The sequence below is a fragment of the Hyperolius riggenbachi genome, chromosome 3 (genome assembly GCF_040937935.1).
Source record: "Hyperolius riggenbachi isolate aHypRig1 chromosome 3, aHypRig1.pri, whole genome shotgun sequence".
NCBI classification, from domain to species: domain Eukaryota; kingdom Metazoa; phylum Chordata; class Amphibia; order Anura; family Hyperoliidae; genus Hyperolius; species Hyperolius riggenbachi.
In genome coordinates this window covers 138,060,674-138,088,097 of record NC_090648.1, presented here as the reverse complement: position 1 = coordinate 138,088,097, position 27,424 = coordinate 138,060,674, and the positions used below count along the sequence as shown (strand labels likewise).

Below are 27,424 nucleotides of genomic sequence, written 5' to 3'. Positions count from 1 at the left end.
CCGTGCCAAAAATGTGTGAGGACCTCGGTCCTTGAGGACTGGAGTTCGACATCCCTGATCAAAGTTGAACAAAATTTTAGCAGTTTAATAACAAGTATGCAATAAAATTTGACATCATTACTTTGTCCTCTCAGGGCAGCAGACAAATGTACAATTTAAAAGGGGACAGGGACATATATCTACAAATGTTTTGAGCTTTCTTTGTTTAGCACATGAAAATAATTATCTAACAAACACATTCTGGCAACTTCCAGAAAAACTTAAAGGGAACCCAAGGTGAGAGTGATATGGAGGCTGCCATATTTATTTCCTTTTAAACAATACCAGTTGCCTGGCAGTCCTCCTGTGTCTCTGATACTTTTAACCATAGACTGAGCAAAGCATATGAAGATCAGATACTCTGCTGACTCAGGTCTTACTGGATTAGCCGTATGCTTGTTCCAGGGTTTTGACTCAGACACTACAGGACAGTTAAGCCTACGTGGATCAATAGATTTGTGTTAGCAGGAGCTGCTTAGTGTCAATCGGGACAAATATATTCGTTTAGCGGTATTGCGGTGTGTGCGTGCTTGTAGCCATCGGGTATGCGCTCGTTCCCCATCGCTATTACAAGGGATCGATTGTGGAAGGTGAACGAGGCAAGCGATTCCTTGTTAATGACTTAACATGCCTCCAATCACGAGGCATCTTGATTTACAAAACAGAACGTCACAAAATGTGAAAAAAAGATAGAGCACTTCCTGATAACTTCCAAAAAGTAAAATGAAAGTAGGAAAAAACACACCCTCCCCCGTGGCGAAAAACAAAAAAGTAAAAAAAAGACAGTTTTAAAAAAATAGATAAATAGGGACAAAACTTTTTTAAAGGGACTCCGAGCAGTGCAGAAACTATGGAAAGATGCATACCATCTTTCTCCTCTTTCCAATGATATATAAACCGCTGCCCTACGCCTTTTAGTTTTCGCTATTTTCGCGATCGAAATCGCAGCCGAAATCTGAGAAATAATGATTTTTTTTCCATTTTTTTCTTATTATTCCTGTTAAAATGCATTCCGAATAAAATAACTCTTAGCACAATGTACCACCAAAAGAAAGCCTAATTGGTGGTGAAAAAAACAAGATATAGATTGTTTTGTTGTGATAAGTAGTAATAAAGTTATTGGCGAATGAATGGAAGGAGCGCTGACGGGAAAATTGCTTCTGTCCTAGAGGTGAAAACACCTGTGTGCCGAAGTGGTTAAGGTATAATTTAATATATTACAATGTCTTCATACCTGAGGTCTCATGACAGCTTTCTTGCTGGATCAAGGTTAAATTCATCTTGGTTAAATTCAAGGTTAAAAGCAGCCCCTATTTCAGAATGAATTAACCTCCTTTGCGGTAATCACGAGTTCAGCTCGGGGTGGAAAAAACATGCCAGGAGCGGTAACCCCGAGCTGAACTCGTGATAGCTGCCAGGAAGTCTATGCAAAGCAATGCGCGCAGCGGGCGTTTTAATTCGGCTCCCGGGGAATCCCTACGTCTGCCGCCATTCTTCTTCCTCTCCTCCGAGGCTCTGCTTCCCTATGGTGAGATCACCGTCTGTCGTCCTGACACCAGCCGGCAATCTCACTATACGGTTACAGCGCCACCCGGAGGTCAGAGGGAAAACTGCAACACTGGATCCCAGGGAGGTGAGTGCTGGGCTGCTGCAGATCTCCCTGGCAGCATGATTGTTTTCCTGGTTTTAGGATCTAAAAGCATGCAAAAAAATTGCACTGCTTTTAGACCCTAAAATCCAGAAATAATCATAACACCAAGGGGGTTAATGAAGTATTGTGATGACTAAACATGCAATGCCAACCTCTGGGAAACTCCTGCGTTATAATTCCTTCTCCCCAGCTCACAGAGACTGATCAGCACCGGACTGCACTGCACATTATAGCTATGGCCTCTGCAGAGGGGGTTCTGAGTTTTATGATGAATTTGCTATTTGTGAAATGTCCCTGCTAAGCAGGTGGAAACAGTACTTATGATAGTAATGGGGAGACAGAGTGTTCCATACCGTTTACCACAGCTTATGTTCTGGAAAATGGATCATTGCGATTCTCACTTCTGTAGCATTCAGCAGCTGTGACATATAATGTCTATGCGGGTAGCATTACACTTCTCATGCACTTACTCTTAATTTTCCTTCACAAAGGTAGGGAGTACTCTGTTATGCGTACAGTGCCGGTTTATTAATGCCCAGCTGGTGTGTACGCCAGCACTTGGTAATTTGTTTCCACCATTTCCATCTCGCCTAATTAATAAAACTAGAGCTATCACCATTTTTTCCTATTTACCAACCTGGGCAATTATCAAAAATACAAAGGAAACTGGCCAGCTCTACAAACTACACCATCGTTAAAGCAAATTTTAACTTGAAGCCACGCTCTACATCACCCCACCCGACACTATAAGCTGATAGTGCCACTCTCGACCCTCTGCTCCACTATGTTCACTAGTACTTCACGAAAACATAAACTGGCCCTCACTCATAGGGTGATGTGCGATACTCAGATGACCAATCAAAAAGCCTGAGTATGGTCACGTGGTGGAGTTTTACATGAAAATACCACAACCCTGAGGTGTGTAGATTTGTAACACAGTGGAGGGTTCCCAGAGTAGCTGTTCAGGAATAGAGTGGGTGAGTGGGCGTACAGCCTGCACAATATTGTTTACTGTGGACCCAAATCTTTGCCCTTTAAGCAAAGCCCCCAAAACTGCCTTCAAAAATACACCTATGGAGAGAATGACTGATAGCTCTCCATCTGGCTCCCTGTCTTCCTCTCCTTTTCTTCTGCAGGTTTCTTCTCCTACAGCTGACAGCAGGCATTTTTCAAAATGCCTACTGTGTCCAGGCCCTCCTAGTCATCAGCTCCATATTAACGAAACTAAGAAACTTTGCAATCATTTCATTTAATTACCAATATGTGTATTTTATACTAACTGTAACATGCTCCGTTCATTTTAGCCAGAGATATTCAGAAATGGGAATATGTACCTCTTGGACCTTTCCTGAGTAAGAACTTTGCCACCACTGTTTCTCCATGGGTGGTGCCTATGGAAGCCCTGATGCCTTTTGTGCTTCCCAATCCAATCCAGGTAATTAGAATGATGGGTATACAAAATGTTTTTTTGCTGCTGCTGCATCATTTTAAAACTGAACAACAGGCCTCCCTGAATAGCACAGCAAACACGATAAAAGGCAAGCCACAATTACAGTATAAGGGTGCCTATGCATTACTTGATTTTCGCCATATATATCCGTCCGAGATCAATGCTGCAACATTGCATGTGACCATTTTTACCGTGTCTGTTATTGTCCATTGTGGATGCATTGCTATTGCTGTTAGTGCCAGTAATGAACCCACCTATGCATCATGACCTTAAAAGGACAACTGTAACGCGAGGGATATGGCGGCTGCCATATTTATTCCCTTTTAAACAATACCAGTTGACTGGCAGCCCTGCTGGTCTATTTGGCTGCAATAGTGTCTGAATCACACCAGAAACAAGCATGCAGCTAATCTTGTCAGATCTGACAATAATGTCCGAAACACCTGATCTGCTGCATGCTTGTTCAGGGCCTATGGCTAAAAGTATTAGAGGCAGAGGATCAGCAGAATAGCCAGGAAACTGGTATTGTTTAAAAGGAAATAAATAAGGCAGCCTCCATATCCCTCGTGTTACAGTTGTCCTTTACACTAAGATCAGCTGTGCTGAGATGTCCAATCAGAAGTGAGCTGTAGAGAGAATGTGCAGTTGCGTACACATGTACAGTAATGTTCCTGCCAGCTGTTCACATGCCCATTCGTATTCGTGAAGTAAACCGATGTTTGGCCAACACTAGCTGCCACTCACCTGATAGAATTGCAGGTACCCTGTACAAAGTGTGTGCAGAAATTGCAATAGATACAGTATATGTATTCTATTAGTTTTATTTCTTTTTCACACATAACTGACAGCTGTCGGTTACCAGAGATAGAAATATCAGTTTCACTTTATATACTTTGTACCAGAGCAGGATCATCCACCAGGAAACCTAGGCAGGCACTTGGGGGCCTAGTGGGTGTCAAGAGGCCCACCTGTCACCTTCTTTGACCTCTCTCCACTTGATCTTACCCATATGGGCCCCAAATCCACAACCTTGCCTAGGGCATCTTAATCCATCTCTGCTTTGTACCCATCCTGGTGTAGAGAAGTCAAATGAAAAATACATCTGCTTCCTTTGTACAATTATCCCGGTTTATTAAGTGACACATGTGAACATATAGCACCAGTCCTACTTAGGACTTAAAAAAGTGTTAACTTTTTATGCGGAAAGTGCTTGATAAAACGTATACAAGCACTCACTATTGTTTTAAGCTTTTTTCAGTTCCGGTGTAATTCAATATTTTGCAACCCATTATATTGTGCAACTTGCCATAGAGGACAGTGTATAACTGAGTAGGCGTGGCTTCTCCCTGTTAAAACACCTGTAATTTTTTGCAACCACGGATCCCATTGAACTAGAAGGGGATTGTTCCCTTGGGGGGGCTTATTAGTTGAGCAAGAAGGGGGATTGTTCCCTCCAGGGGGGGTTATTAGATGAGCAAGAGGGGGGATTGTTCCCTCTGGGGGGGGGGGGGTTATTAGTTGAGCAAGAGGGGAGGGTTCTGTGTGAGAATAGGGTTTGGTTGGGTTGCATTTTCTGATACAGATAGGTTGAAGTCAATGGTTAGGTTGCACTTTATGATAGCTATACCTATAAATAAGTGCAACTGGTTGCAAAATCTGATAAAGTTGCAAAAAATGTCACCACACCGGTACCCTTTAACCACCCTGGCGTTCTGATAAGATCGCCAGGGAGGCTGCGGGAGGGTTTTTTTTAAATTAAAAAAAAACTATTTCATGCAGCCAACTGAAAGTTGGCTGCATGAAAGCCCACTAGAGGGCGCTCCGGAGGCGTTCTTCCGATCGCCTCCGGCGCCCATAATAAACAAGGAAGGCCGCAATGAGCGGCCTTCCTTGTTTTGCTTAGATCGTCGCCATGGCGACGAGCGGAGTGACGTCATGGACGTCAGCCGACGTCCTGACGTCAGCCGCCTCCGATCCAGCCCTTAGCGCTGGCCGGAACTTTTTGTTCCGGCTGCGCAGGGCTCAGGCGGCTAGGGGGGCCCTCTTTCGCCGCTGCTCGCGGCGAATCGCCGCAGAGCGGCGGCGATCAGGCAGCACACGCGGCTGGCAAAGTGCCGGCTGCGTGTGCTGCACTTTATTTGATAAAAATCGGCCCAGCAGGGCCTGAGCGGCAGCCTCCGGCGGTGATGGACGAGCTGAGCTCGTCCATACCGCTCAGGAGGTTAAACATGACTCAGACTTCATACTTTGATTTTTAAGCTTTTAAACCCAAAATAGGAATAGAAGACTCCAGGAAATTTCTGTTTATGATTAATCCTATAATTACTTATCTCCTAAGTTTATTTTCACTTCAGGTTTGCTTTTTGGTTTCTCCTTGGATCTTGTACACATGACTAAGTCTGCCATTCCGATTACAATAGAATCTAAATATAACGCCGCTCTTTCGCGTTTGATATGGAAAGAATGATGTGTCGTGTCTTAGGCTATATTATCATATTTATTGGCCTTTTAAACATCACTGCACACATCATTAAATCTACCATTCAGATGACTTAATTTGTGTCTTAATATAACACAAGTCTTCCTTGTGTGTTTGAAATCTCTAGATCTAGAAAAGACTTATGTGACATGCGTAAGGCCATGTTATCATAAATCTGCTTAAGGTCTTTTAAGCGTTACACAACACCTACCGGTAATTTAATTCACCATTCAGATGTTTGTCTAAATACAATCCTAGGAGTTCTGGTTCACCATGAGCTTGCTGGGTAATCTGTAACTCTGCAATACGGTCTACTTTGTGTTTTTTTTCAGATCGCTTGATCTAGAAAAGCATGAAGTGCCTTATGTTGTATCTTAGATGCTTATCAACCCTGAATTAGGCTTGAGCAATACATACTGAACATATGGTGCTTAAGTGTATAATCAACGATTACCCTAAAGTGTACCTGAGTCGAAGCTTGGTTACAAAATCACAAAAACACATACTTTCTAGAGTATAGTAGCCGGCACATGCTGATTGATGAATACATTCACACTTGGGGTATACACATGTGACTGAAGGATGAGTTGAAAGCATGCAGTTCATCAACACATAATGAGGATATGGACCTGGCACTGCAGTGCAATTGCGTGTGTATTGAATGCGTAGATATAGTTTGTCAAAAATCCAAACTTCAGTTGCAAAGCCGCATACTCAGTGCTGAGCACAGTAATAGCATAATTGTGTTGATTGCGTAGTGAAGCGCAGAAATAAAGGTCCTATCATAGATGGCAGTCAGGCGCGAAGCTAGGGGGGGTCGGGGTAGGACAAGTGCCCCGGGGTGCCTGGTCCCCAAGGGCGCCCTCCGCCTGGCTGAGCTGCGGGTTTTTTTTTATTTTTATTTTTGGCGGGTGAGGGGAGCAGCGCAGAGAAGAGGGAGAGCTGTGCGGACGGTGGGGAAGGGGGGCCATATCCCCCCTCCTTCCCTCACCTTAGGTGCTCTCTCCCTCCCTCGCTGTCCCCTCCAATGTCCGGGTGGCTCTTGGCTGGCAGCGGCGGGCGGAACTCACCTCAGTCTCGCTCCAGCGCCGGGCGGAAGTTCGGGTGCGCAGCCGCTGCTCTGGTCTGGACCAGAGTAGTGGCAGATCCATCCGGCGCTGCGACGAGACGGAGGTAAGTTCCGCCCGCCGCTGCCAGCCACCCGGACATTGGAGGGGACAGCGAGGAAGGGAGAGCAGCTCTTCTCTGCGCTGCTCCCCTCCTGCTGGGGAGGGGGACACCTGACCTGGCTACCTACTCTGGGCACATATACCCCTGCCTTAGGGTTGCCAGGTCGGCTGATGGAGAAAACCGGACAGGGGGTGGAGTTAGGGGTGGAGTTAGGGGCGGAGTCAGAAGCGCACTTTTATGTAGAGTGGGGCTAAGCAATGGGCTTTTAAAAAAAAAAATTTATAGTATTTATATCGCACTGACATCTTCTGCAGCACATTACAGAGTACATAGCCATGTCACTAACTGTCCTCACCAGTAGTACTGGTCCAGTGCACATAAGAGACAGTTTTTCACCAGTAACTGCACATTATAAGAGACACCTTTTCGCCAGTAAATGCACATAATAAGAGACAGCTTTTCCCCAGTAAATGCACAAGAGACAGCTTTTCACCAGTAAATGCACATAATAAGACACAGCTTTTCCCCAGTAAATGCACAAGAGACACCTTTTCGCCAGTAAATGCACATAATAAGAGACAGCTTTTCCCCAGTAAATGCACAAGAGACAGCTTTTCACCAGTAAATGCACATAATAAGACACAGCTTTTCACCAGTAAATGCACATAATAAGAGACAGCTTTTCACCAGTAAATGCACAAAAGAGACAGCTTTTCACCACTAAATGCACATAATGACAAACAGCCAGTGTTCCCAGTATATGTAGCCAGGGATATATGTGCCCAGTATATGTAGCCAGGGGGTATATATGTCCCAGTATATGTAGGCAGGGGTGTAAATGTCCCAGTATACGTAGGCAGGGGTATATATGTCCCAGTATATGTAGCCAGGGGGTATATGTGCCCAGAATAGGTAGCCAGGGGGTATATGTGCCCAGAATAGGTAGCCAGGAGCTATATGTGCCCAGAATAGGTAGCCAGGGGCTATATGTGCCCAGAATAGGTAGCCAGGGGCTATATGTGCCCGGAATAGGTAGCCAGGGGTTATATGTGCCCGGAATAGGTAGCCAGGGGGTATATGTGCCCAGAATAGGTAGCCAGGGGCTATATGTGCCCAGAATAGGTAGCCAGGGGGTATATGTGCCCGGAATAGGTAGCCAGGGGCTATATGTGCCCAGAATAGGTTAGGTAGCCAGGTGCCCCCGCCCCCCCCCCGCAGGAGGAGAACAGTGCAGCAGAGAGAGAGCTGGGAGCAGCGGTGGAGAAGGGGGGCAATCTCCCCCCCCTTCCCTCACCTTAGGGTGCTCTCTCTCCCCCACTGTCTCCTCCAATATGATGTGCAGGCTGGCGGGTGGCTGCGGGCGGAACTTACCTCTGTGTCGCAGGCGCCGGAAGTTCGGGTCCCGCAGCCGCTGAGATTCGACTCAAAAAAGATCCGGTTCAAAGATTCGAATCATTCATGAGCCGGACAACACTATTCAGACTGATTAGTGTTGTCCGGCTCATGAATGATTCGGATCTTTGATCCGGATCTTTTTTGAGTCGAATCTCAGCGGCTGCGGGACCCGAACTTCCGGCGCTGGAGCGACACAGAGGTAAGTTCCGCCTGCAGCCACCCGCCAGCCTGCACATCATATTGGAGGAGACAGCGGGGGAGAGAGAGCACCCTAAGGTGAGGGAAGGGGGGGGGAGATTGCCCCCCTTCTCCACCGCTGCTCCCAGCTCTCTCTCTGCTGCGCTGTTCTCCTCCTGCGCTGCGGGGGGGGGGGGGGGCTCTAAACCGGACAACTTAATTGTCCGGTTTAGCATGCCTTTTTGCACCGGACACAGCGCACAAAAACCGGACTGTCCGGTGTAAAACCGGACACCTGGCAACCCTACCCTGCCTACATATACTGGACATATATCCCTGGCTACCTACTCTGGGCACATATACCCCTGGCTACCTACTCTGGGCACATATACCCCTGGCTACCTACTCTAGGCACATATACCCCTGGCTACCTACTCTGGGCACATATACCCCTGGCTACCTACTCTGGGCACATATACCCCTGGCTACCTACTCTGGGCACATATACCCCTGGCTACCTACTCTGGGCACATATACCCCTGGCTACCTACTCTGGGCACATATACCCCTGGCTACCTACTCTGGGCACATATACCCCTGGCTACCTACTCTGGGCACATATACCCCTGGCTACCTACTCTGGGCACATATACCCCTGGCTACCTACTCTGGGCACATATACCCCTGGCTACCTACTCTGGGCACATATACCCCTGGCTACCTACTCTGGGCACATATACCCCTGGCTACCTACTCTGGGCATATATACCCCTGGCTACCTACTCTGGGCACATATACCCCTGGCTACCTACTCTGGGCACATATACCCCTGGCTACCTACTCTGGGCATATATACCCCTGGCTACCTACTCTGGGCACATATACCCCTGGCTACCTACTCTGGGCACATATACCCCTGCCTACATATACTGGGCATATACCCCTGGCTACCTACTCTGGGCACATATACCCCTGGCTACCTACTCTGGGCACATATACCCCTGGCTACCTACTCTTGGCACATATACCCCTGCCTACATATACTGGGCATATACCCCTGGCTACCTACTCTGGGCACATATACCCCTGGCTACCTACTCTGGGCACATATACCCCTGGCTACCTACTCTGGGCACATATACCCCTGGCTACCTACTCTGGGCACATATACCCCTGGCTACCTACTCTGGGCACATATACCCCTGGCTACCTACTCTGGGCACATATACCCCTGGCTACCTACTCTGGGCACATATACCCCTGGCTACCTACTCTGGGCATATATACCCCTGGCTACCTACTCTAGGCACATATACCACTGGCTACCTACTCTGGGCACATATACCCCTGGCTACCTACTCTGGGCATATATACCCCTGGCTACCTACTCTGGGCACATATACCCCTGGCTACCTACTCTGGGCACATATACCCCTGGCTACCTACTCTGGGCATATATACCCCTGGCTACCTACTCTGGGCACATATACCCCTGGCTACCTACTCTGGGCACATATACCCCTGCCTACATATACTGGGCATATACCCCTGGCTACCTACTCTGGGCATATATATCCCTGCCTACATATACTGGGCACATATACCCCTAACTACATATACTGGGTACATATACCCCTGGCTACATATACTGGGCATATATACCCCTGGCTACATATACTGGGCATATATACCCCTGGCTACATATACTGGGCACATATACCTCTGGCTACATATACTGGGGACACATACCCCTGCCTACATATACTGGGCACATATACCCCTGGCTACCTGTTCTGTGGACATCTCTACCCCTGGCTACCTGTTCTGGGGACATCTATACTGCTGGCCACCTATTCTGGGGACACCTATAGACCTGGGGCTACCTAGTTTTGGGGAAGCACTGCTGTCAGATTGAGTGTATTTTGGGGAACTGCTGCCAGGTGAGAGGTGTCTACCATATTAAGGGGGCATTCTGCCTATTTATGTGAAATGCTGTCTATTTATGTGCCTCATGACTGCTGAATTTGTCTTGTAGGGGGCCTCATGGTTACTGAATTTGTCTTGTTGGGGGCCTCATGATTTGTTGGGGGCCTCAAGATCGCTGAATTTGTCTTGTTAGGGGCCTCATGATTGCTGAATTTGTCTTGTTAGGGGCCTCATGATTGCTGAATTTGTCTTGTTGGGGGCCTCAGGATTGCTAAATTTGTCTTGTTGGGGGCCTCATGATTGCTGAGTTGGTCATGTTGGGGGCCTCATGTTTACTCATGATTGCGGAATTTGTCTTGATGGGGGGGGGGGGGCTCATGATTGCTGAATTTGTCTTGGAACATGCTGGAAGGTACATACTGAGGGAGGGTGGGTGAGCGTGAGCCTGCTAACCTCCATGTACATTTGAAGGGGCGTGACCAAATGTGGAGCACCCATAACCACGCCCACATTTGGTCACGACCCTTCACCTTAGGGGGCGCATTAATAGTCTTTGTCCCCGGGCGCTGAAAACCCTAGCTACGCCTCTGATGGCAGTGGGTGCAAGGTTCAAACGGGCAACCTAACAGCCGTTTTGCATAGCTGTGCTTCGTCCGAGGCTTTAGCACTCCCTCGAGGGGGAGGGGACTGGCATGTCTCCTTTTGAGGAAGGAAGGAAGCCCTAGGACCACTTGACTTAAATTATCATAACAATCTTGCATGCTTTTGGAGCCATAGTATCATCTAGGAGTTGTATTGATATGAGACAGGTGATATGAGTATAACTACTCTATGAATGTTTTAATGCTTGGATAGTATTAGAACAGTGACTTTATTGAATAGAGATTCTTAAATTTAATAACCAGTTTATGGCTATAGGACTATGACATGTTGCTAGTCAGCTAACACCAAATATTACATTATAGTAAAAATCTAATCAGTGTCTGCTGTATTGTATGTCCACCATGCCCACCAGTAGGTGATGATACAATACAATATAATATTTCTATAGATGGCTCCCCCCGTTTTACTCTGTCGTATGCTATAATCACGCAGCTGCATCTCACTTTCTGTAATTGGTAACGATCAGGATCTTATGTGTTAGAATAGCTTCGGAAGAAGCACTGCTGTGCGAAACGGCCGTTGGACTGCCTGTTTGTACCCTGCACCCACTGCCATCTACTCACCTACGATAGGACCTTTATTGCTGCATTTAGCTATTAGGCTATCACTGTGTCCTGCACTGAGTATGCAGATTTGCAATTGAAGTTTGGATTTTTGACAAATTACACACATTCAGTAAAACACATAATTGCACTGCAGTGCCGGGTTCATATCCTCTTTTGGTGTTGAAAAATCCCATATTTGCCTAAGACGAGGGAAGCCTCTGGATCCCAATGAGGCTTTCCTCGCTGTCCTCCAGTCCCCCCGTCACCGAGCGTGAACCCTCTGAACATTACCGACAATGGCTTGTCAGTAATTTAATTGGGGCCAGGCTCCTCCTCAAGCACAATCTCAGCTGTACTGTGCCTGGGCGGCTGCAGCATGACCGCGTTCATGATAACAGAAGAGCGCACCCCCAATCAGCTGGAGGACAACAAGAGGACTGTGAATGGAGCCTCATTAGCATCTAGAGGCTTCCCTCTCCTTAGGCACGTATGTGTTTTTTTAAATTAAAGCCTCAGGTTCTCTCTAAAAGAAAACTGCATGACTATTTTTGTTAAAATAACCAAGAGAATAAAATGCTAATTATTATTATTGGCAATAAGTGTCAGAGGAAAACCGCTGGTGTCAGGAGGAAGTTCTTCCTTTCTGACCTCTCCGGCTTCCACAGTGTTGCTTTGATGTTAAAGAACAAGCGACACCCATGCTAACCTAGAAACAAAAACCACGTAGATAAATACTACTTCTACTTACATAACAGATGTATTGCACTGTCCACGTTATGATTCCTGTGAATTTTATAAAGGAAAAGCAGAGAATCCTATTCTAGACCATCTTGGCTACCTTTGAATGAATTTAATCCTGACATCATTTCCTCCCTCACTCTTTTTTTTCTCCTCTTGCTAATTGTGTATTCGTTACCCGCCCTCCTCTCAGAGTATTCAGACACTCCCACTGAGGTCTGTACTAGGAAGTGCACTGTCTGATGTCATTAGAAGGAGGGGGAAATAAAGGGAAGAAGAGGAATATATTATAGATAAAAAGATCCCCAGCATGCAGCTGTTTTGCCAGCCGATGGCATTGGCAATTAAAGGGCCAGTGCTCCTAAGGTATGTGATAACTCCAAACCATTACAGCAGAGTTTTGAAAGTTTTGAATGCAGGATTAGCATCTTTATCACTTAATACACTCAGACCAGTTGCTGTTGAAATTGTATTTTTATGGTGACAATCCTGCTTTAAGGCTTTACGGACCAATAGGGAAGTTCTGAACGCCAGCTCACTTTACTCATACGCCCGCTTTGCCATATTACACCTCCTGTAATTTCTAGAACTATAGAACACTGCGGTTTCACTATAAGTAACCTCTGATTATGTATTTTTGTTCATTTTTCCCGTTACCTGAATTTACTAAATGCTAAGCGCACAAACCTCCAATGTGACACCATGAAAAGCAGGGAATTTATGTATTGTGTTAGAAGACATTTCTCAAGCAGTGACCATCTATTGATTGTTATCCCATACAGGATCCTACGCCTTTGCCGTATCTCCAGGATAAGAGTGATTACACATTCAATATTAACTTGTCGGTCTGCCTTCAAGGTAAATTACATGACCTAATGATTGTATATTATTGATCAGTGTGGAGGTGGAAAGCAGGATTTAGGAGGATTATGCCGAGTTCTTTCTTCTTCTGCATTCTGGCATGTCCAGTCATCCACACCGTTCGGATTGCTGGTTATTTAATGAAATAGTGCAGAGAACTGAGTTGTGCTGTAGCCCTGGGTGGCTACAAAACAATTAAAAAATCAGGAAAATAAGAGAAAAAAACGCCTGATCATTATATGCAGAACTGTGAATTGGGCTTAAAGGACAACTGTAACCACCAAAATAAAAAAAGTTAGCTACTCACATAAGAGGCGAGAAGGCTTTGGATCCCTTAGAACCTTCCGTTCCTCTCTGCATCTACTCGTTCCACAGCCAGGTACCAATTTCCAACCTCTGACTTTAATGTTGAAATGTCTCCATGGAGTCATGCGTGTGTAGTACAGAGCTGGTTGTGTACGGAAGAACTCGGAGACCTGAAGACACAGCCGGGGGGAGGTTTGAACTGGTAGAATGGTAAGGCTCTAAGGGATCCAGAGCCTTCCCTCCTCCTAGGTGAGTCTCTAACTTTTTTGTTTTAGGAGGTAACAGTTGTCCTTAAACTGTCAGCTGAGACCCATGCATCTGATGAAGGGCACCGATGTAAACCCTGAGCAATAGGGCATCATATCTGGTGGAAACAAATTTAAAGGAAAGTATCTAATAATACCAAGGAAAGTGACCTGGAAGTGGATCTATGCAATGATTTCACAATTCTGTCCTGAAAAGGAAGTCTTTAATAAAAGCATAGTGCTTCTTCTAAACCCTGAAAATCTTGTCTTCTTCCTAAACTTGCCATGTGAAATAATCCTGCAGGTCACTCAAGCCTGCTACTGACTCCCACTCCAGCAGTCATCATTCCCTACCTTCTGCAATGGAGGCTAGCAAGTTCAGATGACACTGGTCTGACTGCACTGGCTGCATGCTTGTTGCAGGTGTTTGTCTCAAACACAACTAAAGCCAAAAGCTCAGCATAACAACCAGGCAACTGGCATTGTTTATAAGGAAATGGAGATGGCAGCCTCTGTATTCAGCTCACTTCTGGTTCCCTTTAAAGTGGACCTGAACTCAGAAGTCCTCTCTGCTCTAAAAGATACACAACAGCATAATAACCTTTTAACAAAAAACATTGAACTGTTACAGCGGATACAAATCCTAAAATAAATATGCACTGTTTTTACTTCTTGATGCATGGAAGCAGACATACTGTTAACATCCAGTGCTCCCAAATGGGCTTATCTGCCATTTCTGCCGTGGTAGTCATGTGACACAGAGGAGGATCAAATTACAACTTGTGATTATACACACATGAGGTGGAATTAGACAGGCTAAACTCTCTGAATACATACAGGGTGCATTTCTCTATGTTTTCCTTCTGTCCTGTGTAAGAGTTCAGGTCCACTTTAAGGGCACTTGGAAAGCACATTTTCTGCTAGCCTGAGAAGGAGCCTGAGTAAAGTCTCCCTCAGTAATGTCAAGCAGTGCTTTAGTAGTCCTCAGTGCTCGCCAATCATTCAGTCTGACCATTGCTGGAAGACCTGCTCGATGCTCAGTAGGTAGTAACCGGTGACCACCACCAGACAACCAAATAGAGGTTCAGTGATGTTGTAAAGTATCACAAGCATTATTTAGCATACAGGCTATTAAAATGTTGGACAGTACTTACATTGTGAGCGCCTATGACAAGAAGAAGGTAATGCCCAGGCAAGCTGCTATTTCAAATTTGCATTTGCATTTATAAAGCGCGTGAAATACCTGAGTTTTGTCCAAAGGGGGAGCAGTAGAGCCTCCATGCGTGGATTTATGTTGGTAATTTCTGCTAGGAAATATGTTTGTCCACATGAATTAACTGCACCGTCACCATATATTTCTACAAGAAACCTTTTCCAGGCTCTTTCCTTGCTTCAAGAGTACTTCAGGTAAAAGTGACAGAGCCGGGCTCTGTCTTAATGGTGTTGGATTGGTGGGGGGGGGGGGGGGGGTCTCAGCCTCACGGTATATATTTAACTGATCTGAAGTCTTCAGGTCTCAGGTGATGCTTTCCCCCTTCTTGGCAGTGCAGTTGCAGTCATGTTTCCAAAGACTGCCGAAGCTCTTCAGAAGCCTCCAAATCCACCCCCAGCTCGGCAGCCAGCAATTTAGGCAGTGGCTGGCGAGATGGTTGGCGGGCAGCAAAGGGGATCCAATTAATCATTCATTCAATCAATCAATCAATCAATCAATCAATCAATCAATCAACTGATAAATTGTGTATGTAATTCCCTGTCCTCAGAAAGCAGTATTAAACAGTCCCCCTCCCCCCCTCCATTTTTTGTAGTAGTTCCAGGCAGTTTTTGTGTCTTACCCCAATCAGAATTTTTTTGCTCCAGCATCCTCAAATCAGCAGTGATAGGTACCTACTGTTAAGGTACAGTGAAGCCTGATGTAGGCACTGACTCGTTTATCATGACTGGGACCTCTGTCCCTCTTGATCCACACCCAGGCTTCTTTTCAGAGAAGAAACAAAGAAGTGGATGCCAAGATGCAGTGGTTGTTAAGCATGAGTAGGTGCAAAATTGCAGTAAGAGCCAATGTGCATTGGGTTCCCAGAGGCAATGGGCGGTAAATGCAAAGGTCCAGCTTGTGTTAAGTTGCAGTGGGTGCAAAGTCGTACTGGGTGTTAATTTGCAGTGGGTGCTAAGCAGTATTGGGTGCTGAATGAGTAGCAGATGGTGCCGTGTGAGTGCTAATTGGTACAAGGATACCCTGTGAGTGCTGGGTACAGGCCAGGGGTGGGTACTGGGTGCATGTAGGTGCAGTGGGCAGGACAGTGAGTCATGAGTGCCATGTAGGTTCTGGATGTGTGCCAGGGGAGCATACTGGGTGTCATATGGGTTCAGATGATGGGTGGGAACTGGGTATTATGTGGGTGCAGTTCATGAAAGGGTACGAGATGTATTTAATGCCTAAGGTACTGGGTGCCATTTGGGTACAGACCATGGTTGGGTACTGAGTGCAGGCCATGAAGAGTATCTAGTGCCATGTTAGTGCTGGCATAGGTGGGTACTGGGTGCCATGTGGGAGCTGGTTGCTTGGTATGGAGGGGGCACTAATTCCCATGTGGGGGCTGAGTGCTGGCTATGGGGGGAACTTTGTGCCGTGTGATTACTTGGTGCCATGGGAGAGCAGGTGTTGGTTATGGGGGTATTGGGTGTCAAGTGGGTCCTAGGTGCAAGTACTGGTTGAAAGTGGGCACAGGGAGCCAGTACAGGGTGCCATGTGGGTGATGGGTGCTGGCTGGGGGGGTATTGGTTGTCATGGGGGTGCTGACTGCAGATGCTGGATGCCATGTGCGTTTTGGGTGCGAGTACAGGGTGTCATGTGGGTTCAGGCTATGAGTGAGCATAGAGTGTCATTCGGGTGTTGATTGCAGGTACTCAGTACCATGTGAGTACTGGGTGTGACATGGGTGCGAATACTTGGTGCCATGCCTGTACTGGGTGCTGCCTATGGTTAGGCATTGGGTGAATTATTTTTCCTGTGAAAGTCAATGTTTACTGCCCTGTTTTGTAACTTTCTGGCACCTTCTTCATACTGTGTATAACCTGTAGTGATAATATTAATGGTCACTCTATGCAGGTGATGGCATGAAGGAGCCGGTGTCCATCTGCAGATCTAACTTCAAAGTACGTATTATGCATGATGTGCCAGCAGTGCTTTCCTGTTAGAAATGCTGGGTGTTCTCCTATGGTAATTGTCATGTTTTCCTTCTATAGTACATGTACTGGACTATGAAGCAGCAGCTGGCTCATCACACAGTGACTGGCTGTAATGTCCGTCCTGGAGACCTTCTGGCATCTGGAACTATAAGTGGACCGGTAACCCTGAACCTCGTTATCTGTGCCTAATAACTAAAGCCTCATACACACGCTAGATAAAACTCAGGCAGCCGATAATGAATGCCTCTGATGAGAATCTAGCGTGGTTATGGTAGTCCCCAATTTCTTGACTAGTAATAAACCTGGAGGAACACTTTGAGCGACGACCTAGAGAATTGTTCACCCCACTTACCCCGCCTACGGCATGGTATCACTTCCACACCGCTATTTGGCAACAAAACACATTGCTAGCCTGCAGGATAGCGACACATCTGTACAGCCTCACCCCTGTAATATCACCTGAGGGACCGGCTACAAGTGAAGACAGGCAGCAGTGCTAGTGCTGACTAGCTCAGCACTGCCCTGCATGTCTGACCTGCCAGGCCTGTTATTTTCCATAGTACAGTGGTGTGAAACCTCCTCCCCTCTCAGGCACCTGTCTCTTTACTTACATGCTTTTTTTTTACTGCTGGTAGCCTGTATCTAGGCTTGATATAACCAGGGTTATCCTGCTACTAAGCGCAAAAGTACCTGCAAGAAACACAAGGGCTTATTTTGCTAAAAGTGTATAAATTCCACACTTGGTAATAAAAAGCAACCCTTACCAGACCAATTACAGTATTTAGGAAACATTGCAAGAATTTTGGTGAGCATTATTATATAGACAATTGATTTATGTTCTTTGGCAGAATCAAGTATTAAACACTGTATTCACTTCCTGGCAAAAAAAGGGTTATGTGGTACTAAATGGTCTCTACAGAAAAAAATACAGCCGCACCCCCTCATACACACACTTGATACTATACTTGCTGATTTGTTCAGACTTCAGGTGTAATCAGTGCACAAAAATCATGGCTGCAAATAAGTGATAGTTGAGCTTTTTTGACATTTTACAGATCAAAAACAGACATCTCTTTTAAATAGGATGTTGATGAAAATTAGCATTATACTGCTGAATGACACATGTTTGCAGTATTGATTTATTTACATAGCGATGACTTGATGGTTTTCTGCAGCACTTTAATTGAGCAATTAAAACCTTTATCCCTTAGTGGGGCTCACAATCTAATTTCCAAACCTCAGCTGTTAAAGGATAATGACACTTAAGGTACCTTACACATCCCCTCTTGATTCATTTTACCACTGCCATGCAGTATGATGGCCAACAGATTTTGAATACTATGAACAGATTGGGTTTGATTCACAAAGCGGTGCTAACTTAGTTAGCACGCCTAAAGACGTGTAAAGTAGGGTGCTAACTAGGTTAGCACCTTTTTTTAAAATGAACTCTCGCGCAAAACTTTGTGCGTGCACAGCGCGGTGCGCTCAAAACATCGCATTGCGGCGAGACGAAAACGGCACACCCGATGCGCCTATAAGGTCGCATGGGTGCGACCTTAACGTCGCACTATGCAACGTTAAATTCACACCCCATGCAACCTTATAGGCTCATCGGGTGTGCCGTTTTCGTCTCGCCGCAATGCGATGTTTCGAGCGCACCGCGCTGTGCACGCACAAAGTTTTGCGCGCGGGACTTTGCGAGCGAGTTCATTTTTACACGCCTAAACTCAGTTTAGGTGTGAAGAGGGGCTTTTCACAAGCGTGCTAACAGTTAGCACTGCTTTGTGAATCAAGCCCTTTGTGCTGTAAGCCATTTATCTTAAGTGTTGGTGTGAATGAAAATTATCTTCATATTAAATTTAGCCTGGAAAAGACTGAGGGCTGAAACTCATTAGAACATTTTTTAAAGCATTTTCTTAAGCGATCTTTCAATCGCTAGCAATTTCCCTAAGCGCTCTACAAATGTAAATGGATGAGGCAGATTCCACTACAGCGATTGCGATTAGGCAAATCGCAATTGCAGGACATGCAGCATTTTGGTAACGTTTCCATTCTAATGTATTGTATAGGAGCAGGGAAATTGCTCCAAAATTCACTTGTAAAGCGATATCACAAATCGCTAGCGATTGTGATAGCGCTTTGCACTTTCTAAAGGGGCCCATACACTTACCGATTTTCCCGCTGATACACAGCCGATTCGATCACTGTGATCGAATCGGCTGTGAAATCGTCACGCAAACGCTGACTGTCCGAAATCAATCATTCCCGTCATTTCCTGTCATGTCCGTGTCTGTGTGGAAGATTTTGCTCGATCGCCGGCGGGTCAGGAGTGCGTCGATAGCAGCGATCGAATGCCCGACGACCGACACAATACTGCGGCAATACATTACCTGTTCCACCCCTGTGAATCCCCTCTGTCCCCGCTGCTCCGTCTCCGTGCTGGGCTCCGAGTACGGCAGGCTTCACTTCTTCCTGTCCCGGCAGGAAGTTTAAACAGTAGAGCGCCCTCCACTGTTTAAACTTCCCCCGGCAGGAAGTAAAGTGAAGCTGGAGGAGCCCAGACCGGAGAAGAGACCGCAGGGACCAGGGGACTTGCGCTGGCCAGATCAGGTAATGTATAGCTGGCGGGGGGGAGGGGGGGGGGCAGCGGCAGCTCCACAGATGGTGAATCGATTTCATGCTGAAATCGACTCACAATCTGTTTGCAGTAAAGGCAGCCACACAATCCCTCTCTGATCAGATTCGATCAGAGAGGGATCTATCTGTTGGTCAATCTGATGGCAAATCGACCAGTGTATGGGCCACCTTAAAGGTGGCCATTCACTCATCGATTTTCTTATTTGATTCCTCGCAGTTTCAATTCATCTGCTGGAAATTGATTCCCCAGAACTTCAGATTGATCGATTTTTGATCCATTTAAAAAAAGATTGGAAGAATCCATCTTTAACAGAATGGAAAATTGAAAACAATCGGGGGCGGGGCAAAATAATTGGGAGATCGATGGCCTATAGTTTTGCACTGCATCAAACAGTGCAACTCTGCAGTTCGATTGATTCTCAACAGATTCCCTGCTGGAATGTATTGGAAATTGATGTGCACTGTATGGTAGGAATCGTTTCCTTTTGAATCTATTCTTTTTTGAAAGGAATCGATCGCATTGAAACATTGGGTGGAGATCTATAAGTGTATGGCTGTGTATGACTTTCTTGCAATACATTGCAGGATTCAGTGAAAATATGCCCAGAAGTGGGATTGAACCTTTTACTGTTGTACTTGTAGATAATGTTTACTAAGTGTTTTTGAGCTACCTAGCTAATGTCTGGATAGGTCATAATCCATAGTCCATGCATTCCACTGCATTCAGATGTGAACATGAAAATGATCTTATGCTGTTGTTGAATTCAATGTTGGGTTTGATTCATCCTTTATTGTAGCTGTATAATGGAATAAACACCTACATTCCTCTCTTCTAAAGCCAGAGTTCTCTTTGACAGGACCCAGAAAGCTTTGGCTCCATGCTGGAACTGTCATGGAGAGGATCCAAACCAATTGATCTTGGCAATGGTCACACTCGAACCTTCCTGAAGGATGGAGATACTGTTACATTAAGAGGTAATGTAGGGTGCCATACATTTGTATTGGTCTATTGGTCACAGTGGTATTTATCTAGAGCCCTCTGCTTCTTCATGTTTAAAGTGACCTAGAGTTGAGTCATGTGGCTGTTTTTTACCTACCCGGGGCTTCCTCCAGCCCCAGAAGCACGGATGCGTCCCTCACCGTCCTCCTGTGGTCCTCCATTAAGCTGCAATCTTCTCCGGTATGCGGCTTTGTGACGTCAGCAGGGGGCCTGTGCCAGTAATTCTGTGCAAGCGCTGACGTCACTCAGTCAGACAGAGCCATCTACCGGGGTTTGATTGCGGCTGAACAGAAGATTCCAGGCGGACTGCGGGAGGCACGCATGAGGACGGCGAAGGACGCATCTGTGCTTCTGGGGCTGGAGGAAGCCCCGGGTAGGTAAAAAACGGCCACATGACTCATCACTGGGTCACTTTAAGGCAGTATATAACTGGCTACTAATCCTACACAGTCTTCCACTGAGTATCACAGTTAAAAGGACACCTGAAGTGAGAGGGATATGGAGGCTACAGGCCTCAATTCACTAAGCAGTTTAGACTAGTCTACAGATGGTTTTTCGTCTACTGATGGTTTGGTGTAATGTTTTAGACATGTTTTTAGACCTGGTCTAGCATTCAGTAATGACACAATTCACAAAGGCAAACAAGGAGTAACCACGCCCACTTTTTCTGACAGAGATTAGACCAGCTGATTTCTGTAGGTAAAGTAAAGGTCCGTACACACGCCGGACTTTAGGCAACGAAGGAGGCAACGACGGACCCGTCGTTGCCTAAAGTCCGGCGTGTGTACGGACCTTAATTCTGTGAGGTATTTTAGACATGAGGATGGAACCTTTTGAATTAATTATGCAGGAGTTTAATTGTATGCAGAGGAGAGCTCATCAGAGGAGAAGGATGTCAATCATAGCTACTCGTTTGTGAATTGCAGCTTTTGATCATTTCCCTTGCTTTACCCACCTAATTACCGAATGGTTTAGACCAGGTCTAAAAACAGGTCTAAAATGTTTGGTAATGGTGAATTCCCCTTTGATGCAACTGACCAAACCATCAGTATACTAAAAACCATCAGTAGACTAGTCTAAACTGCATAGTGAATTGAGGCCATATGTATTACCTTTAAAACAATACCAGTTGCCTGCTGATCATTCTGGCATCAGTGGTGTCTGAATCATCCATCTGAAACAAGCATGCAGCTCATCCAGTCAGATTTTTTTGTCAGAAACATCTGATCTGCATGCTTGTTCAGGGTCTATGGCTAAAATGATCAGCGGGACTGCCAGGCAACTGTTATTGTTTGAAATTAAATAACTGTGTCAGCCTCCACATCCCACTTCAGGTTCCTTTTAATGCCTAGTTCAAGCTAAAATAGGTATGGATTTCAGCAAAGCAGGAAAGAGTTAGACCTCAATAAAAACTCAAAATTAGTTCTAAGTCTAAGCTGGTCAAAATCTCACAGGTTTTGAAGGGAGCAGTAAAAAAGGGTGTCGCCATTCACTCCCATAATAAATATCATTTAATGGGCGCCGAACAGGAAAAAAGGGCGCCAAAGATTGTTAGCGTTTTATAACTGTGCCCGGAGATTAACGTTTTATAACTGCGCTCGTGACAAATCACATTGACAAATATACTATACATATTGGATTTAACTAAACCGTTATTTATAATTTTATCACTTACTGTTAGTAAAACATTATTAGCCACATAATAAAGCGATCAGTAAGTAAATCGTAATATATTTTTTACAGTCACTATTTGTAAAACATCATTATCCACACATTAAAGCGATCACTAAGGGGGGTCTTAGGGTTAGGCACCACCGGGGGGATTTAGGGTTAGGCACCACCAGGGGGGTCTTAGGGTTAGGCACCACTAGGGGGATTTAGAGTTAGGCATCACCATGGGGGTCTTAAAGGGAAGGTTCAGGGAACTCTTGAAAAAAATAAAAATCCCTATCCACTTACCTGGGGCTTCATCCAGCCCGTGGCAGGCAGGAGGTGCCCTCGCCGCCGCTCCAGAGGCTTCCGGTCGTCTTCGGTGGCCGACCCGACCTGGCCAGGCCGGCTGCCAGGTCGGGCTCTTCTGCGCTCCATGGCCGGGCTCTTCTGCGTCCCACACGGGCGCGCTGACGTCATCGGACGTCCTCCGGGCTGTACTGCGCAGGCGCAGAACTACTGCGCCTGCGCAGTACAGCCCGGAGGACGTCTGATGACGTCAGCGCGCCGGCGTGGGACGCAGAAGAGCCCGGCCATGGAGCGCAGAAGAGCCCGACCTGGCAGCCGGCCTGGCCAGGTCGGGTCGGCCACCGAAGACGTCCGGAAGCCTCTGGAGCGGCGGCGAGGGCACCTCCTGCCTGCCACGGGCTGGAGGAAGCCCCAGGTAAGTGGATAGGGATTTTTATTTTTTTCAAGAGTTCCCTAAACCTTCCCTTTAAGGTGGCCATACACTGGTCGATTTGCCATCAGATTCGACCAACAGATAGATCCCTCTCTGATCGAATCTGATCAGGGAGGGATCGTATGGCCACTTTTACTGCAAATAGATTGTGAATCGATTTCAGCCTGAAACCGATCACAATCTGTGGAGCTGCCACTGCTGCCGCACTCTACTGTTTAAACTTCCTGCCGGGACAGGAAGTTCTGTGTAGCTGCAGGAACGGTCCGGAGCGGAAAAGAAGACCGCAGAGACCAGGGGACTCGCGCCGGCCGGAGCAGGTAATGTATACCCGCTGTATTGCAGCGGTCGTCGGGCATTAGAACGCCGCTATCGACGCACTCCCGACCTGCCGGCGATCGACAAAAATCCTCCGCACAGACGGATCAACGGGAATCGACGGGAACGATTGATTTCGGATGGAAATCGATCGTTCTGTCAGTGGTGTGCGCGCCGATTTCACAGCCGATTCGATCACTGTGATCGGATCGGCTGTACATCGGCGGGAAAATCGTTAGGTGTATGGGCCCCTTTAGGGTTATCTACCACCAGGGGTGTGGTTAGGGTTAGGCACCACCAGGGGGGGGGGGGTCTTAGGGTTAGGCACCACAAGGGGGGTGGTTAGGGTTAGGCACCACAAGGGGGGTGGTTAGGGTTAGGCACCACCAGGGGGGTGGTTAGGGTTAGGCACCACCAGGGGGGTGGTTAGGGTTAGGCACCACCAGGGGGGTGGTTAGGGTTAGGCACCACCAGGGAGATTATTAGGGTTAGGCACCACCAGGGGGGGTCTTAGGGCTAGGCACCATCAGGGGGGTCTTAGAGTTAGGCACCACCAGGGGGTCTAAGTGTTAGGGATAGGTAGAGGGAGGGTTCTGTGCGAGAGTAGGGTTAGGTTTAGTTGTAGTAAAATGTTAGTAATATTTACTAATGTTTTGCTACAGTTATTTTTTTATTGTTACAAACAATATTTGCAGATTTTATTACATGAAGAAACGATAAATGAAGGTTATACACAATATTATACAATTATAATGAATATACATATATAAATGTAAAAGCAACCTAACAAATTTGATAAGAGTTTTAATTTTCAACTTTTCCTAAACGTTGTTTTAAAAGAGTTTTCTCAAGAGTTAAAGTACTGAAGATTTGCTCAGTTTTAATAAAGTCTAGAGTATAAAAGGTTAGAAGCTGTTTTTAATAAACAATATTTAATGCTGTTAAATCTGCATTTAATAATTAAATACTGAGTCCAAGGTGCAGCCATTCTTGCATAGCATGCTGGGCTATCACTGCTTAGACACCAAGATGGGAACCATCTGTAACACTGCATAAGGCCCCATTCACACTCAGAGCCAAAAAATCGTGATCACACTCGCCTAGCAATTGTGATTTTGCATTGCTGTGCTCTGTGATTTTTGGGCAATTGCATTTGGAATTCACATTCCAGTGCATGAGCAATGCAATCGCCAGGAAAGTGCTACATGCAGAACATTTGGGATCGTCGGAAATTGCAAACATGGCAATCGTGTGTAAAATATTCCCATAGGATTATTTGTGCTGCAGAGCTTTCCTGATTGCTGGTGGTCAGCAAAGCGCGAAACACAGGCGTAAATGTCTCTGATTTTTAATGGGTCTTTCTGGTGTGCGTCATTCTATAGTCAGTATAATCTGATCTCGGAGAAGCACGCTGCAAGCTGAGGATGAGGTTATTAGTCTCTTGTGACTGATATACATTAAAGTGGATATATACTGAGATATTATGAGGGCAGACATTGTTGACTGAGCTCTTGTGACTGCAAGTTACCAAAAGATCACCATGATAGCCAGGAAACTAGCATTTCTAGTAAAAGTTTAGCTATGCCTGTCTTTATTATCTCTCACTTTAGGTTCACTTTAAAACTGACCTGAGAGATATGGAGGCTGCCATATTGATTTCCTTTTGACCAATACCAGTTGCATGGCATCCTGCTGATCTTTCACACATCACTAGTTTTTGAATCACACTCCTGAACCAAGCATGCAGCAATTTCAGTCAAATGTAAGTCAAACATACTTGTTCAGGGTCTACGGCTAACAGTATTAGAGGCAGAGGATCAGCAGGACAGCCAGGCAATATGCATTGTTTGAAAGGAAATACATAGAGCAGCCTCCATATTGCTCTCACTCAGGTCAGTTGTCCTTTAAATGTAACATTTCATGTTAACTTGTTTCAAAATGCATACTTGCATATTAACATAATGAAAAAAAACAATATAGATTTCCTTGAAAGTTCCTGTTTGCTGTGTGCTTCCATCCTGCAGGTTATTGCCAGGGTGATGGCTATCGAGTTGGATTTGGGGAATGCTCCGGAACAATTCATCCAGCGCACTAGGGTTGTGGATAGCGCAGCGGCAGAACATACAACATCTCCGTTTTTTATTTGCAAATGAACAGACCAGACTGGATATAAAGCAGCAGTTCAGTTACAGCTTAAAAGTAGAACCACAGACAATAAATTAGAGTTCTTTGTGACCCTCAAAAGTGTACCTACAAATGGAACTTGAAGGACCACTAAGAAATACATTTTCTAAAACCAATGCATAAAATAAAAATAAACCTTATTTTATAAAAGGAATGTGTTTTTTTTTATTTTTTGCGTGTTTCTCTCTAACCTATGTGACTGTAAGATGTGACTCCATACACTGGACATCTCTCCACTGCCCATACTACTGCCTAAGGGCTCGGTCCACACTTGAGGGAAAAACATGGCATTTTCCAGATTGGACATTAGCAAACGGCTTCTATGTTAAGTATGGGAAAAATGTACATTTGATCACTTTAATGGATCCATTCGTTCTAAATATGGATCGCCGATGAAGCAAAAGCCGCATACGTTTTGCCAAACTCTCCTATCTTCTGTAGATTTGGTTCCAACGATGCTTCTGGCATCCTCGCTTAGCTGACTACAGGGGAGAAGTACCGGTGTACAGATTGGAGCCCTGGCAGAATCATCAGACTTCCATTGGATTACAACAAATTAATGCGAATCTCCAATCCCAGGGAGGATTCTCATTGGTTCATTGAGTGGTGCACCAATGAGAATTCTCCCTGGTGGAGGGAGAATTCCTATTGGTCTCTTGAAATCCAATGGGAAACCCTGTATGCTTCTGCTAGGACTCAGATATTTAAACCGGCGCTTCTCCCCAGCAGCAGCAGGTAAGCCAGACGAGTGGTGGCAACAGCGGACTGGATGTACAGTAGAAGGTAATGTGAACGATGTGTGTGGACAGGCAATGGACCACAACGTATCCTGAGTGATACCCTTAAAAAGCACCATTGTGCATCCGGTTAAGCATGGCCTGAGTTAAACTGCTAGCAAGGGCCCAATTGGTGCACATGAGCAGCGGACAGGCAGTGAATACACCGCATTCTCTGTTTTATATAAAATATTTCAAAGTCTGTTCACAGGGTACATCATCTCGAGAAATAAAAAATAATGCATGGCTCCATGTAGTTTGTTTTCTAGACGTATCGGTCCTGTTTTGTACAGATGAGTAGTAATAGCTCATGAGAAGAAGAAATCGGGCTGTTGTGTCTGTGCATATAACCTGGGAACTCGAGGGATTACATTTATTCAGGTGGTTTACATATTATCCATGTCTGTCCAACAACAGAACTGTAGAATGATGTTTAATGAATAATTGAAAATATAATATATATCCCATACTAGTAGATAAAATCGCTCTTCCCCTGCATTATGGATGAATGCCTAGAAGTGAATGTGGATGGCCTTGCTGTGCTGTCATTGCTAGGCAGGGCTACGGTCATAGTGAGTGTTTCTCCGACTCGAGAATTGCTGACTACTTCCCTGTAATTTATGGGCTCTTCTGCTTATCTTGGGCATAGCTGTACAATGGCAATAAGGAAGAGAGAGGCAAATCTACAATGTAATCAAAGTTATACACATCCAATTCCCTTTTTCTCCTAGGAAATAATCTTTCATCTTCTGTTTAAAATAACTTTAACCCTCTGCAATTCAAAAAGTAGGTGAAAAAGAACTGCCAAAATTATTCAGAGCAATTTCTTGCTTGCTGGCGGCTTAGAAGACATTTTATTTATAATGTGGAAATACCACCTAGGAAAAAATGTGAATTGGATTGCAACCAATGGCTCATATGTATTTGACCTTTTCTCCTAGATGATAATTTTTCATCTGTTCTTTAAAATGACTTTTCAGCATTTTGCTATTAATAAACTACCATAAGCAGTAGAAAAAGTACTATCAAATTAATGTTATGCATTTTCTTGCTTGCTGGGAGTTTAAAAGCCATTTTATTAACAAGGTGAAAATATCAACTTGGAGAAAAAGCATATGAGCTAATGTATCTTAGGTTATTTGCTATGACCCATATACAAGTCACCTTTTCCTGAGTTTTCTCCTAGGTAGGAAGTATTTTTAAACTTGTCAATAAAATGCCTTTTAAACTCCCAGCAAGCAAGAACAATACTCAGAATAAGTTATTTTAAATAGTAGATGAGAAATTAA

At 45.4% G+C, this 27,424-nt stretch overlaps 1 protein-coding gene across 1 annotated transcript in view; it reads left to right on the top strand.

Annotated features, from left to right (window-relative positions):
* Nucleotides 1-25,513, top strand: part of FAH (fumarylacetoacetate hydrolase) — a 62,117-nt gene extending 36,604 nt beyond the window's left edge. The window contains exons 9-14 of the mRNA XM_068272420.1: nucleotides 2,995-3,125; nucleotides 13,016-13,091; nucleotides 16,752-16,798; nucleotides 16,889-16,990; nucleotides 20,326-20,443; nucleotides 25,200-25,513. Of these exons, the coding sequence (XP_068128521.1) occupies nucleotides 2,995-3,125; nucleotides 13,016-13,091; nucleotides 16,752-16,798; nucleotides 16,889-16,990; nucleotides 20,326-20,443; nucleotides 25,200-25,270 (545 nt within the window). The 3' untranslated portion in view covers nucleotides 25,271-25,513. The remainder of the gene's footprint in view (nucleotides 1-2,994; nucleotides 3,126-13,015; nucleotides 13,092-16,751; nucleotides 16,799-16,888; nucleotides 16,991-20,325; nucleotides 20,444-25,199) is intronic.
* The last annotated feature ends 1,911 nt before the right edge of the window (nucleotides 25,514-27,424 follow it).